Source organism: Carex rostrata, chromosome 21 (assembly GCF_964058835.1).
Source record: "Carex rostrata chromosome 21, lpCarRost1.2, whole genome shotgun sequence".
Classification (NCBI taxonomy): domain Eukaryota; kingdom Viridiplantae; phylum Streptophyta; class Magnoliopsida; order Poales; family Cyperaceae; genus Carex; species Carex rostrata.
The window spans coordinates 7,419,273-7,434,666 of NC_135938.1; the positions used below are offsets into that span (position 1 = coordinate 7,419,273).

Sequence of the window (15,394 nt, forward strand, 5' to 3'; positions counted from 1 at the left end):
ATACAATTGTTAGTGGGAAGATTTAACATTCTGTAATTTACCTTGAAAAAAATATTATTATGTCGTAATAGGGATTGCACTGTATTTAAATAAATAAGATGGAACATTTAAAAACAAATGAGAAGAAAGATGGAAAGAAACTGCACTCAAAGAATTATTGGATCTCCAATTAGACAATTAATCATTTGTAAAAAAAAGATTTAAAAAAAAAATTGGATAAAACCATATGAAAAGTAGCACTAGTTCTCATGAAAGTCTGTACAATTGGTAAGAATTTTCCAGATAAGAGTTATTTTTTCAAAAAAATTATTAATAACCTATAAAATAAATGAATTAAAAAAGAACATAATTTTCAACAATTTTTCAAGAGTAACCTTACCGTTGAATAATCCAGTAATAATACATAGCAAAACTGCTGAATTGGTTTTGAATAGCTTCTTTTAGTATTTTAAAAGTTAAAAATTTGATAGTTCCGCAGCTTCCGACTGAATTATCTCAATTATATAACTTTTCTATTACCGCTTGCTCAGAATTTCCCGATTATATAACTTTTTTAGTACCCCTTGTTCAGAATTTCCGTTAGATTATTCAGTAAAAATATTACTTTTAAAAATTAGTTGAAAACCATGTTAGTTTGTTTAATTCATTTATTTTATATGTTATTAATAAAAATTTCGGATTAATTTTGCTTTGAAGAGAGCAAAGTACGTATTTCCATTAATTGCAACATAAGGTTCAAATCTCCAATTAATAAATTAAGGTCTTCACGAAGCAATTACATGCAAGCCTAATTGTTTGTGCAAAATATATTATATTACGACTAAAATTTCCCTCAATACATATTTTCGTTTTCAATTTGAATGACAATAGTTGAGTAATATCTAGAACCGAATATGACAATTCTCAACAAAATAAAAAATCAGAAAGCTAAATTCTCCTCGCAATAAGGATTTATTTCTCAATCTATGAATACCCTAGGACCTAACTTTGTGATAGCTCCTTGCATCGATCGGTAGCGGCAACAACAGCATTTATTAGAGAAGCACGAAATGCACCTTTTTCTAGTTCTCGAATTCCCGCAATTGTAGTTCCCGCAGGAGAAGTGACCGCATCCTTCAGTTGACCGGGATGCTTTCCTGTTTGATTTACCATTGCAGCAGCTCCAAGAACCTATGATGAAGAAAGTTAATTGAGAAAAAGATATCATCATTATATACAAGAAAAATCTTAGCATCACTATCAAGAAACCATAGTATCAGTCAGGTCAAGTACCAGTATGTACAAGCTGTTACGCTCATTTCTGTCATTTACCAATTTAAAAGAACTGGATAGCATTTAGCAAAGAAAACATAAGCAGGTTAACTTTTTCCCGGGATTTCTGTTTTATAATATATTGGATTATATATTTATTCCGAAGAGTACTATAGCTCTAGAACATAGGACCAAGGGTATAAATTCCCACCTTGGCAGAGGTTTACTTCATTATAAACTTTTAGCAATATGCCCCCTCTATCCCCACCCTCTTTTCAAATTTTAATTCATCTGTCAAAATAACAATTTCAATTTTGTTCTTATAACCTAAACACTTTCTAGTACCACATACAGTTTGAGAAGCAAGGCCAAGAGCAAGGTCACGAGTAAGACCAGCAGCAACCCCTCCATCGGCCAAAGCCTCAATTGCCAAATATATATAAGCAGGCCCACTTCCACTGAAACCATACAAGAAAAAAAATTGAGTTATACAAATAACAAAAGTAATAAATATAAGAGATGATAAACAGAGAATTCGAATTGGGACTAGGATACCTCAAGCCAGTAATAGCATCAAAATATTTCTCCTCCGCAGTCCACACTTTGCCGACTGCACCAAACAATTTGGTAACTCGTTCTTCATCTTTCTTTGTTGCTGTTTCCCCCATACAAAACACTGGATTTGATAAATCACTTGTTAATATTTATGATCACTAAGTTTCTTTAATCTTATTTTAGAAAACAGGAAGAACATACTTAAGGAACTTTCAGCCAGTACACAAAAAGAAAAAAAGATATGCTATTGCCGAACTTGGCCTGTACAATTAAGGGTTAATTGCACAATAAACCCTTAGTTGTACAATTATGATGCCTCAAATACAAAGAAGAATAACATATAGGTGCCCACTAGGAGGTAAGGATTAAGAAATCAGACAGACTAACATGAGACTTGATCCACAATAACTGGAACTAAAAGTTCAATGAATTTTTTTATGATTGTTCTTGTTAAATACATAGCATCAATTACAAATTTTCATTTGAATTCTTATCCAAATTATGTCGTATCATGTCGTTTTTTATGATTCCAGGAGGTCATGCAACAACAAAAACAGGAATACAATTTAGTTACAACAACAACAACAACCAAGCCTTTAGTCCCAAACAAGTTGGGGTAGGCTAGAAATGAATACAATTTAGTTACAAACTACTGTAATTGAAACTTTACCATATTCAATCCCCTTAAACTAACTATCCGATATCATTTCCCTAAACTAACTATACCAAACTTGTGCTTTGGTTATAGTCTAAACAATGACAGCAGAAGATCATACAGCAAACAGATAAATAAGAGGTCTCAAGGAGGCAAAGTCATTTTTTGCCCTTGAGGAGACTCCTCCATTAGACCTTGGATTACAACTTGGCACCAAGGAGGCTGGATAATCCAATCTAAGGAGATTGTTCGGCTGGGTTAACATGGATTGCAGAACTATCTTATGATTCTATTCAACAAATAATTTGAGAATTGTAATCTTACCTGATGCAGCTTGACCCACAGCTGAAGGAGTGTTGGGCATTACTCTGATTATTCGACTTTTACCAGCACACTCCTGAATTAAAATTTACAAATTTCAGCAAAATTATAGGATAAAAGTAAAAAAAATTATAACAAGCCTAAAAAAACAGAAAGCAAATATAGGGCATTAAATGTAAAGTTTAGTAAAAACACATTTTCTGTTCTTAAATGAATTTGATTAAGGATCATTTTTCTTTTGCATTTTTCCATATAATCAGCACTATATAGAACAAAATAAAGTATGAAACGAAATGCCTGTTTATAGAGTGTACTCAGGTAACTATTTTCAATAATCCAAGCATTTTTACATTTTACTACTTACAAATTAGTATTTTGAAATTAAAAACATAGAATCCTAAATATTGAAAATTTGAAATAAATAAAAGCCCAGTAATTTGTTAACAAACCTTTATGTCTTTCATTTTGATCCCGGCAGCTATTGACACTATAAGTTTATCCTTTGTAAAGAAAGGTTTAAGCTCTGTTAAAACTTGCTTAACTGCAGTAGTTTATAGCAATGTGTTAAAATAGAAATTAGCAAAACAAATCATCTAAAAGTAGTCCACAAAAAGCAAGATTCTGGAGTCAGGCAGCTCTTTCCCTCTCATGGAACTACTTTTCTAAATTATAAAAACAATCTCTAAGGATATTTTGGCATAATTAAATGGCACAAGAAAAATCATACCTATTTGAGGTTTCACTGAAATGATAACTACATCACTGTCCTCAACCACCTGTCAAGTGACAATTTTGAGAAAATATCAACATTGAAACATGTGCAAGCACACTACGAAAGTTGGCAGGAAGTAAAATAATAAAAAACATGAAATTAAGCTCAAATGTAAACAAATTAATTAAGCATGATTGCATGAAACGGCCGAATTACACAAATTTAACTAAGAACGAAAACAGCGAATTAAGTCAAGATTTGTTCCCATGCAGTACGATTATGACTAATCATAAGTCGATCTGTGAATTTTCGGGTAATAAATTAGCACTACGAAGACTATCGACAAAATTGGAAAAATAAAAAAGACGCTTCAATGATCCAACGATCTCAAACAAACTATTAAAAGAAAATTGAAACTATCACCTATATACTAGAATAAAACCTGAGCGTTGGTTTCGAGGATGCGGCAGCCGAAAGAGCCGAAGAGGGAGCGGCGCTCGGCTCGGTGGTGAGTGGTCCTGATGCTGGTCGCCGGTAGAACGGCCGATTTGATGACGCCACGTGTGATGCTCTCCGCCAGGTTCCCTGCGCCGACGAAACCCAGTTTGAACACATCATTCGGAGGCGCCGCCATGGAAAAATATATAGCGATTCGAAGAGAGAAGAGTTCAAGGAGGTAAGAAAGAAAGAAACGAGAGAGCGCTGGAGTGATAATTTATTCGAAGAGAAGAGTTTGATGCCTCTTTATCCGACGCGGATGAACACATCATTTTTGGCGTCCAGATCCCCTATAGTAACTCAAAATTTATTTTGGATCACAACCGTACGATCAGAATCAGGGCCAACCCTTTCCAAGTTGGTATCCTCTGGACCCTTTAATATTGGTGCGGATTCTGATCATACGGTACGGATGTAAACTCAAACTTTAGGTTACTTTAGGATATCGAGTTCAAGTGCTATTGGGACCTTTTGTTTTTGAAATGTATCCGACGCGGTTGTGAATTTTAGTGGGCCCCGTTAGCCCACTGGATTTAAAAGAAAGATATAAATGGTTTTCTCAAAAAGACAAAAAAAATATATAATGGGGTTCGGCTACTCTCCAGTAGTTTGAATCTCTTATCCGAATCGTCCATCTAAGATCGTACGGTTTATATTAATCAGACGTGTCATGAAGAGAAAAAAATAAAATAACAGATATATAATTAAGGTTAACCTTAACTGTCCGATCGAAATTGGACGGACAAAGATTTTTTGAGGCAGCATAATTAGATAGGAGAACAACTCTTGATAAATGGTAATGGGTTGAATTGAAAAGTCTCTCTCTGTTAGGCAAGTTCGGTTGGAACTTGGAAGACCTTTTTGACTCGTTCCTGGCAATGAGCCAATGAATGCACCAAATTGAGTCAAAGGTACCAAAATAATTTTATAAATAAATGAAATGGACGTTTTTGTGTAATAATTACGTTCAAGGTAAAATAAAAGTATAAAACAGTTATAATTTTATAAATAAAATGCTGCACCAAATTTCTACAAAAAAATAATTTACTTATATTTTAACAATGGTAATTTGCTACTTCTGAGGGTGTGGATTGTGGAACCCAGAGTTACTAAGATAGTCAGATGATGATTTACCAAGAAAGAAATATGCTGTTATTCCAAAAGAAATAACGTACGGAACCTATTATTTTGATTCTAACCGCTGATTTTTGTTGAGATCCGTACATGAAAAAATTTAAACTGTTAGAATCGGAATAACACATTCTTGTTATTCCTTTGAAATAATAGCAGTTTTATTTCTGATTTACCAAGGAGGAGACAGAGATGAAGTCTAATATTGTTGTTCATCCACTACTTCTTGTATAGGCTTCAATGCCATTATTTTAGTTACTCAGCTCAAGTATTTGTGGCTTAGTATTAAGGAAAAAATTTAGGATTGTAGAGTGAGTCTATGGTACTATGCATATCACGGGTTGTTACCGTGCTACGGCTCTATATTCGAGTTTTCAAATCCTAACGGTCGATCTAAATCGTTCATCTTGTTCTCCATATTAATATGTGTTTGGAGACCAAATTTTACATTTTTTGAAAACTTTTACTATTTTTTTAGATATTTAGAAAATCACTTGATCTGAAAATTCTGGACCATCCAAAAACAGTGATTTTCAATAAATCTAAAAAAAATAGTAAAAAATTTTCAAAAAATGTAAAATTTGGTCTCCAAACACATATTAATATGGAGAACAAGATGAACGGTTTGGATCGACTGTTAGGATTTGAAAATTCGAATATAGAGCAGTAACACGGTAACAAATCGTAATATGCATTGTACCATAGACTCACTCTTACTCACTATGTTAGCAGGCAAAAAAACTACTACTACTACAAATAAATTGATACTTTTATATCTTAATCCAAAAACATAATAAATAATTAATTTATTAAACACATTATTTACCTAATGAATAATACGCCCACCGATTTCCATTCAACATAGAGACCAATACAAAAGAGATAAGTTCAGGTACCACCCATATGGTACCAAAATATAGCTTCAAAAGAGAAAGCAACCTAAAGGTATTACATATACTAATATACCTCACTAAAGCTAGAAAAACATAGGCAACTAAAAATATTCAAAAACTGAAATTAAGCAAATAGGACTCTAAACTTCTAGCAATTGCTTTCCACTCCTACCAGTACTACTAGTATTGAGACCTGTCCTGCTGTCACCACCAATAGTATCCATCTCTCTCATGCATAAGGCTGTGCTCCACAAAATCCACACGGAGAGGAACGGAAAGGAAGAGGAAGGAAGGAGGCAGCCGCGGTTCCCCTCGCTACAATGTTTTCTACATCCCGATTTGGGAGGTACAAATTTGGAAGATTTGTATAGAGCATTACCCTCGCTACAAATTTGGAAGATTTGAGGTTTGTTTTGGGCGGCTAAATTAGCCAATTGAGCGTTGATCGCTTGCATCTGCTCGAAGAGCATTTGATTCATCTTCCCTTGCTCATGCATAAAGTTCTCCATAGCAGGGGCAACATAGGGTTTAGATGGTCCTGAGTATGGTGCACGGTTGTTCGAGTTATTGAATGCAGCATTGTTGTAGAAGTTGCGGTTGTTATTGTTGCTGCCAGAAGGGTTGTTATTGAAGTGTGGGGGGTTGTTTTGCTTCCACCTCCAGTTCTGTTGTTCAATCGGGTCCTTGGAATAGGTTCGGGTGAAAGGAGGTTTTGGGAAGTAAGATGGCTCATTGTTGAGAGAATTCACTAGCTCGGGCTTTTCATCTCTTTGCGCAAGCGGACAATTCTCATACTCGTGTCTATCATCCCCACACATAACACAAGGTTGTGGTTGCTGATTACCAAGCGCTTTGACACTCATCTTGTCAAAAGCCTTCTGCATGGCATCCATCTTGGCGGTGAGAGCGGTGATCTGATCGACTTCAATTCGGCCTCCTCCAGTTCCTCGAGTGCTCCCTCGACCGGACCATTGTTGGTTGGTTGCCATATTGTCAATTAAATTCATTGTCTCGGTAGCCTCTCGATCCATGAGAGCTCCACCTGCAACTGCATCAACAGAAGTACGAGTGGTATCAGTTAAACCAGAATAAAAAGACTGAACAAGTAACCATTCGGGAATACCATGATGTGGACAAGAGTATTGCAATTCCCTAAACCTTTCCCAGGCCTCATTCAGTGGTTCATCAAACCTTTGTCTGAAACTGGTCAGTTGGGTCCTAATCTCGGCAGTTCTTTTATGGGGGAAAAATCTGGTCAAAAACAGTTTGGACAGTTCCCTCCAAGTAGTAATTGAATCCCTTGGTAGTGACCCTAACCATTTCTTGGCTTTATCCCTAAGAGTGAAAGGAAATAAAGCAAGCCTAATGTAATCAGTTGTTGCGCCATTGATTTTAATGGTGGCACAACATTCAAGAAAAGTCTGAACATGGGCATGCGGATCCTCATGATCCATGCCATGGAATGTGTTTTGCTGGACGATGTTGACAACGCCCGGATTGAAGTTGGGCTGGTTGCCAGCAATCCTTGGCAATCGGATTGCTCCTCTAACGTCTTCAGCTCTCGGGACATTGAACTCTCGCAATGTCCTGGGCGCATAGTCTGCTCCTTCATCATCAGAGAATTGATCCTGTACAGGAGGATCCTGGATAGGAGGGTCCTGAACGGGTGGATCAGTGATGGGTGGATTAACTCCGCCGTTATTCATTTCGCCTTGTTCTAGGTCTGTCTGGCCTCTGTTGTTGGCTGGTACGGGCCGTATGAATGTCCTACGGGCCGTACGAAGAGGTGACAGATGCGGTGGTGCTGGAACGTATGTGTTGGAAGATTGCCCCTTGCTTCTGAGATGGTAATTGTTCGTGGGCCGTGACTCTTCCAGTATGTTCCTGCTAATAAAGAAAAAGAAAAATTAAAATTAAAATCTAGAATCAAGCAAAAATAAGAAAAAGTCCAGAATTTTCGTTGCCGTTCCCCGGCAACGGCGCCAAAAACTTGTTCGCACAGAATATATGCTACAAAGTTTCAGTATAGCAAGCTATACCTTTTAAACCTTTGTTATACTCTGTCAAATCAGATAGCAAGTGCACTATCCTATCGATGAGTATTATCAGGTATCGATCCACAGGGACGGAAGAAAATGACCGGACTTATCCTAAAATTACTTGAGATTCTAGAAGTAAGAGAAAATTGGTTTGGTTTGGTTCTGACAATTCTAATGATTTATGACGAGTTTAAAAGACAATAAAGAGAATTAAAGTTGTTTTCAATTAATAAAAAGGCGTTTCCAGGGTTCAGATTTCATTTCTGTTCAGCCCCGAGGCATACGGCCCGTATGGATTCCCATACGGCCCGTACGGGACCCCGAGTTAATGCTGCAGCTACTGTTTTCTGTGTTGATACTAATGTTTAGGGTTTCTATCGACCAGATCTAGATACCTAACCTCAACTTTCACATTTTGGCCTAGTACCCGATTACCGGACTCAAATACTTCCCTCTTAGATGCGTTAAACCTCAACTTTCGCATTTTGGCCTAATTTATCTAAGTTACTTGCTGGTTTACTAAAAGTATCCAAGGACTTTCGCCTCAAGGAAAGTTTCACCTTTCGGGTACTCCTTGGTTTAACCCTACTTCATATACTTTATTCGGTTGGATTAAATGTCATAGACTTGGCTCCTAACACTTAGATGTGCGCATTCATCTAACGGGATGACTAATCAATTCAAGCAAGCACAAATAAAGCAATCAAAATACTACTCAACAAGGTAAAAACAAAGCATTCAACACAAAATCCAAGTAGCATGCAAACAAAACCAAACTAGAAACTACATCTTAGCCCTAGAAACAAAGTAAATTAGCTACTCATGTTCATAAGATAACACAAATAACAGAAAATAAAAGAGTTCATGACAAAACAGTGGAGAAATCCGAAGATCCGTTGCAAACTCGCATTTTTCACTTCTCTTCCTCTTCTCCTCCTCTTGTCTTTTGCTCCAAGAAAGGTTGTCCAAGTTCCAGTAGTGAATCCCCCTTTTTTTGGTGAGGAAATATCTCATTTAATGCCCTGGATTGCGTGTGCAGAGGCTTCCTTTTCGGCCTTCTTGATTTCAGCTGATTTCAGATCCTGCTGGATTTTTCCGATTTAGCACCCTACGGCCCGTAGGGGACCCCATACGGCCCGTAGGGTTGTGTTTTGTCTTGGAGACTATGTGCCTCTGTTGTGGAACCTTCTGTGTGGTTGGGCAGATCATGTACGGCCCGTAGGGTATGTCATACAGACCGTATGAAAAATTGTCAGATCCAGTTTTTCGCCCTTTTTCCTGCAAAATACCAAACAAAACATAGCAGTACCACATTTCTTCGAAATATAAGTAAAAAGTCCACATTTATAGGCTTTAAAACACAGGTTTAAGTATGAATTAGGGCTGTAAATTAGACATAATATGGAGATATCATTCATTACCACGTCCATATCTAATAGTTTGTCCATCATATTATTTCCCACTTCTGGTGTAATTATTATTTTGTTCAACCAGAACAAGACATGTGGCTTCAATAATTTAATCTTATAACAATTGATAAAATTGATGAAATAGCTTCGGGCCAATTTTATTAACATAATTTATATTCATATGGTTTCGGGTCATTTCATTAACATAATGTAATGCAAAAGATAATATATAAACTCGGAATATTTCTTGAATCTTCTTCAGGAAGATTACATCAAAAAATTTCACATCATATAAACATTATTGAAATCTTCTTCAAGAAGATATATTGAAATCTTCTCATATTAATTTTTGTGAGCCACATAAATTTTCTTCAGGAAGATTACTTAAATTTTTGCATATCATATAAAATTTCTTAAAATCTTCTTCAAGAAGACCTTAATATCTTTTGAAATCTTCTTCAAGAAAATTAAATTATTGAGATATGAATATCATGTTAAATTTGTGCATCATATAATTTTTCTTTAAATCTTCGTCAGGAAGATTTTCTTAATATCTTTTGAAATCTTCTTCAAGAAAATTAAATTATTGAAAAATAAATATTGCACAAAAAATATGAATCATATATAAATTTCACATTATAAAATTTATGATCAACGGATCGATGGCTTCATGCCATTTGATAAATTGAGAACTTGTGATTAACATATGGCTTCAGTTGAGAATTCATGATTAACAAATGACTTTAGGTCATTCGATAAAATTAAGAATTTATAATTAATGGAATTATAAATGAACATATTGATTTTTAATTTAAATTCTCAACTTCATTTCAAATTTAACATACTAGTCTTCGAGCCATTTGAAATCTACATGTTACACGATATAATCATAAAATAATATAAAACAACAAATTGGTCTTCGGGCCAAACGTCAAAACAAAATTTGATTTCCAAGTAACTATAAATAAATCATATTATTTTATTTACCAATTACTAATAAGAAGTTTCATTTAAATAAATGATATAAAAATAAATAAATATCAAAGTTACCTCGAACCTTTAACTAGTAGAGCTCTCGTGCTGATAATGTATTATAAAATAAAGATAAATAAGTATAAAGTACAATAAACAAGATAGAGATGACATAAAAGATAACAATATCTTTATTCATATATTTCTCATGTGTGTACAATACAAAATTACAAATGCTCTATTTATAGGCCACACATTGTGAATGAAAAATCATCTAAATTAATTATAAGAATAAATGAGGAAATAAATTTTAATAATAGTGAAGTAGTGGAGAATGAATGTTAAGAGTTGTGAATATTCATATTAATATTTTATTTATAACATGATTTTTTTTTTTTTTTTGAGAGAAATCGTGGCAGAAGCTGATTGTTTATTCGCAATTAACAAAACAGAAACCCTCCTGGCGAAAGCAAAACAAAAAGTCAAAAACCCTCGCTTCAACCTCGAGGTGCCATAAACCCATAATACAATGGAGAAGACGAAGAACGAGGAGGAGGCAATTGAAATGGAAAGGAACTGGGCAGACCTTCCGCCGGAACTTTTCCCTCTCATTCTGGAAAAGCTTCCCGAGATCTGCGATTTCGTCCGATGCCGAGCAGTTTGTAAGTCTTGGAATCTCTCTTCCTCCGTCTCCGACCTGCCTCCACAATTCCCTTGGATCTTCATCAGGAGTAGGGTGGGGCCCGATCTGGAATTCTACTCAATCGCTTTCAACAAAGTATACACCATTCGCTGCTCCTCTGGCAAGCGCCTCCTTGGACCTGCTGCCGGTGGTTACTTGCTCACAGGCCAAGTTGGTAATGCCGATAGCTTCTCTCTACTGAATCCCCTTAACAATAGAGAGGTTCCTCTCCCTCTTCTACCTGATTGTGATCCATATATGTTTCCATTTAATTTTCATTGGTTTAATTCTCCTAGTTTTCAAATTGGCGACTATTTGCTTTACTATGAGTCTGAAATATCGGTTCGCTGTAGACCCGGTGCTAACAGGTGGGACATCATTGGACCTGGACGTGAGTTTCAATACCGTTGTTTCTATTTGAATGGTTTGCTTTTTAGGGTTGAGGGTGCTACTGGTGTTACAAAAATTATGGATATTAGTACCCATAAAGAGCTCTATGTCATACCACCACCCGTAAATTTGTCCCAGGTGTGTTTTGGAGGTCCTTACCTTGTCGACTCTTGTGGAGAGATTTTGGCCGTTTATTATGATCAATCCTATAAGTGGACTGATTGTAAACTTTATATTCACCGTCTCGAATTTGGCAATGGAAAAGGAAAACCTTGTTGGGTCAAACTTAGCAGCATTGGAGACCGAATATTATTCCTTGAAACTCCTCTTTATTATGGTTGTGGTTTGTGTCTCAAAGCGAGTGATTTTGCTGGGTTCAAAGAGAATTGCATCTACTTCATAGGGAATGTGGTCTATATGTATGACATAGAGAATGGTGAAACAATATCTATTGATACCCCTTTCAATAACAGAGGCCGCATTATTTGGTTTATGCCTACTTTAAATCATATTTGACATCAATGCATTTTAAGATAATTGTAAAGGGAACTTGGTGCGGCTGGTTGCTTCTTCTGACGTTACTTTTGCTTTCTTTTATTCTTAGGGTCTGATGCTGTTTTTTTAGCTCTTGAGTATATATATATATATACTCTCATTGTATCTATATTAGTCCTCGTATTCAGAACTTTAGGGTTGCTCAATGTAAGGCAATGATGTGTCATGAATGATCATTGTAGATTTGAAATTAATAATTATGCAATTTTAGTGTCCTTTTGACTAGCTTTTGTTGCAGCTTTCTGTTGTAAACTTTACAGATAAGTAATTTTACAGAGAAGTATACTCTTTGTTTTTCTGTTATAATTTGATCTGTCATTGTGATTTTCTTATCTCAGTGTATTGGGAATATCACTTGCAATGTTGGGTAGTATATGATGGAATTTGTCATATCTGTATACAAATTTTAGTGGGTTTAGCGTACCTTTTGGTGTACTCAGCAGTGGATTTGACAGAAATATAGAGCATTTGAGGCTTCTATGGCATTGTGTATTAAATTGATGAAAATTTTGATGCATTTTGAAATACTTTTTTTTTTTTTTAATGAAGATAGAGTTTCAACCAACGACAGCGAGGTGGTTGGAACAATTATTTCTCACTAAAAATGTGACAAAGGATTCAAATTCTGGTGTGGAGCGAAAATTGATGGGATTCGGTGGTAGTTCATTTGGTGCCAGTTTGGTGCGAGTTGACGTTCCCAAATTACCCTTCTGTCGCTTAATCCCTTCGATCTCTCCTCTTCCAATCAGAACTGCTCTTCTGATCAGACCCTAGCACTAAGCAGCTTCGATCAGTTTTGGAGCAAGAAAAGGAAGAAGAAGAACATGAGTAATACTAGACCTCTGCCGTATGCTGTTCCCGCTCAACTCAGACAGGTAGAAACTTTATTGATTGTCGTTATATTTATCAGTTTGTGATTATATTAATCTGAGAAATCTTTTGTTTGTGATTATATTATCTGATTTATAGTTTATTGGATTTTAGGTTTAGCAAAGGATAATGGATTGAAGCCGTAGTGTTTAAGAGATAGCAAGGAAGAAGCAAATGTTGTGTATGGAAGTAATATACTAAAATGGAATTGTTTCTCACATTGGTATGGATTCTGGTAGTCTCATCTTCCTTTCATTTTTTTTGTTTATATAATATACTAAAATCTGGTATGTTATGCATTTTTTGTAGCACTTGCAGTTCTTGTTTCTCATGACAGATATTGTTTGCTTGATGCAAACATTAAAGTGTATCCCAATCACACATGATACAGAAATGAACAAGAGGAATAGAGAAAGGTGGATATTAGATTTTTGTTTAAAGTAAGGCTTTTGGAATCCGTTTCTTTCTTCAATTACTTGTAATTTGTTTTCTTTTTGATGGGAGACCATAATAGAACAGGAATTTATACCTACATTATTGGATTGAACAGGAAAAACAAGTTTGATAAGGAATAATATTACAGAAATCATTGATATTCCTCTTCTTGCTAAATTGGGTTTGAACTCGATTATAATTGGCAGCCAACTCATAATTACTTGTCTTGTTTAATTTGGTTGTGCTGGCCTTCATCTGATTAGCAATCTTATGCCTTATTTATTCCTTTGTTTGAGAGTTAGTGCGTACACATGTTTGTACCAGTGTTGGGACTGGTGTGATGCATTTGATGATTTCTGAATTGTTGTTGTGCCTTATTATTCCTTAACCTATAGTTGATACATATTTGTACCAAGGCTGAAATTAAGAATTTCTGGACAATCCCTTTTGTTCTTTTATCAGGTTTAAACCTGATTTACTGTTTTCACCCACATCACTCCTCTTTGTCACTGGTACTAACTAAAATGCACTGTACTAGTGCTCTTTTACCTATATTAAATTATGGGTGCTATACTGATACTGGTACTAACTGGTACCAGTGCAAAAAACTGAGTTTTGTAGATCAGTTTGGAAATTTCAAGGGTCTGGTTGTCAAGTGAAATGTGTCAACAAGCCGCAAATTTGACCTAAATTTGCAGCATATGGGATCCATTGAGATAAGTATCCTTTAACTTATTCAAAAGTTTCTTTCATGTGCTACTTAGCATCACTAGCTGCATTAGTCAATTGTTCTAACAATTGTTATAGAAGTTGTACACTATTTATGATTATGCACTTCAGCAATTCATAGCATTCAGTTAGAAGGAACTTGTTTAGTTTTGGTATTAGCTGATAATAATTTATCGAGTTGGTAACTGTTGTTGAGAAAAAAGTTCATTATGTCTGACTGTGTTCTACAATGGCTTGTTGTCACAGGTTATATCAATAATTCAGCTCCAAACTAAAAACAAATATATTTTTGTTTTTATTTTTCAATGGTTGACCAGATAGCTTTAAATGAAAAACAAATGTAAAATAAACAGTGTTATCCGAAGTTCATGCTTTGCTTCTTCTTTGGTTACATTTCTTCAGCTCCAGAATACAATGGAAAATAAACACTACACCTGCACTTTGCTTTCTAGGGGATTGATTTGGCCCCCATGTCATAATTATACTAGTTTGAAATTGAGGTAGTGTGATATTCAGTTCTTTTGATGAGGTTCTCCCGCGTTGGCAGGTTATCAATGCTAGTAACCACATGAAAACCCTTTTAGTGTGCTGTTCTCAATTTCTGCGGTAGTAAGCAGTGAGCAGCAAGCCAGCAACACATCTCTCCTCTTTCCTACCAGTTAGAATTGTACAGAACAATCTGACCGTAAATCTTTTTGTTCTCCCACTTCCACATGATCATGTTAGAATCTCCATTTGGAGTGAGGAATTGATTAAGAGCTCGTAACGACTATTAAGATTGTGTAAGCGGCTGTGGGAAGTTTTAAGGAATGCAATCTTTTTGGCTTTTACACGGATAATTATGATTACAATATAAAACACAAGTTACTTTATCTACAAAAAAAAATATATTAGCATAAAAAATAAATCTCAATAAAATGGAAATATCTATTATAATTCTGAAATAAAATGATTAAAAAAAATAACGTTTAGTTAACTTCTAAAATTAGTCAATGATTCCTCAAATGAAAAAAGTTCCAAAATCTATCATATTTAACTTTCTAAAATTTTAATGCACTTATTAACTCTGGATTGGGCAATAAGATAGTTAGTGAACCAGGAGGTCGCAGATTCAAAATCCGAATAAAAGAATCTCTTGTGGATATTAAATAGTTTGATGGCTTGACCTCCAACTATTACCAAAAAAGATACTTAGTGAACCACTTTCTCAATTGTTTCCAACCATATTGGTGGAGTACTTCGTCAAATGGGCAATAAGATTTGAACTGACAAATTTTCTTTTCCTTCCTGGAAGAAA

The 15,394-nt window shown here is 35.2% G+C and overlaps 1 protein-coding gene and 1 non-coding gene across 2 annotated transcripts; one reads left to right on the forward strand and one right to left on the reverse strand.

Moving 5' to 3' along the window:
* Positions 1–791: 791 nt before the first annotated feature.
* P5CR (pyrroline-5- carboxylate (P5C) reductase) lies at positions 792–4,209 on the reverse strand. The gene is made up of 7 exons (XM_078322624.1): positions 3,937–4,209; positions 3,510–3,558; positions 3,232–3,323; positions 2,786–2,858; positions 1,807–1,927; positions 1,604–1,709; positions 792–1,170 (listed from the first exon to the last, which is right to left on the reverse strand). The coding sequence occupies exons 1-7, from the start codon at positions 4,126–4,128 to the stop codon at positions 982–984; spliced, it is 822 nt and encodes a 273-aa protein (XP_078178750.1). The 5' UTR covers positions 4,129–4,209; the 3' UTR covers positions 792–981.
* A 2,926-nt stretch (positions 4,210–7,135) lies between these two features.
* LOC144573691 (small nucleolar RNA R71) lies at positions 7,136–7,242 on the forward strand. Its single transcript, XR_013518063.1, has one exon. It is a non-coding gene; the product is annotated as a small nucleolar RNA R71 (small nucleolar RNA).
* The last annotated feature ends 8,152 nt before the right edge of the window (positions 7,243–15,394 follow it).

Coding starts and splice junctions, on each gene's coding strand:
- P5CR (XM_078322624.1), bottom strand. CDS start 4,128: ATGGCGGCGCCTCCGAATGATGTGTTCAAACTGGGTTTCGTCGGCGCA. Junction 3,324..3,509: donor TTCAGTGAAACCTCAAATAG/GTATGATTTTTC, acceptor AAACTACTGCAG/TTAAGCAAGTTTTAACAGAG. Junction 1,928..2,785: donor TGTGGGTCAAGCTGCATCAG/GTAAGATTACAA, acceptor TATCAAATCCAG/TGTTTTGTATGGGGGAAACA.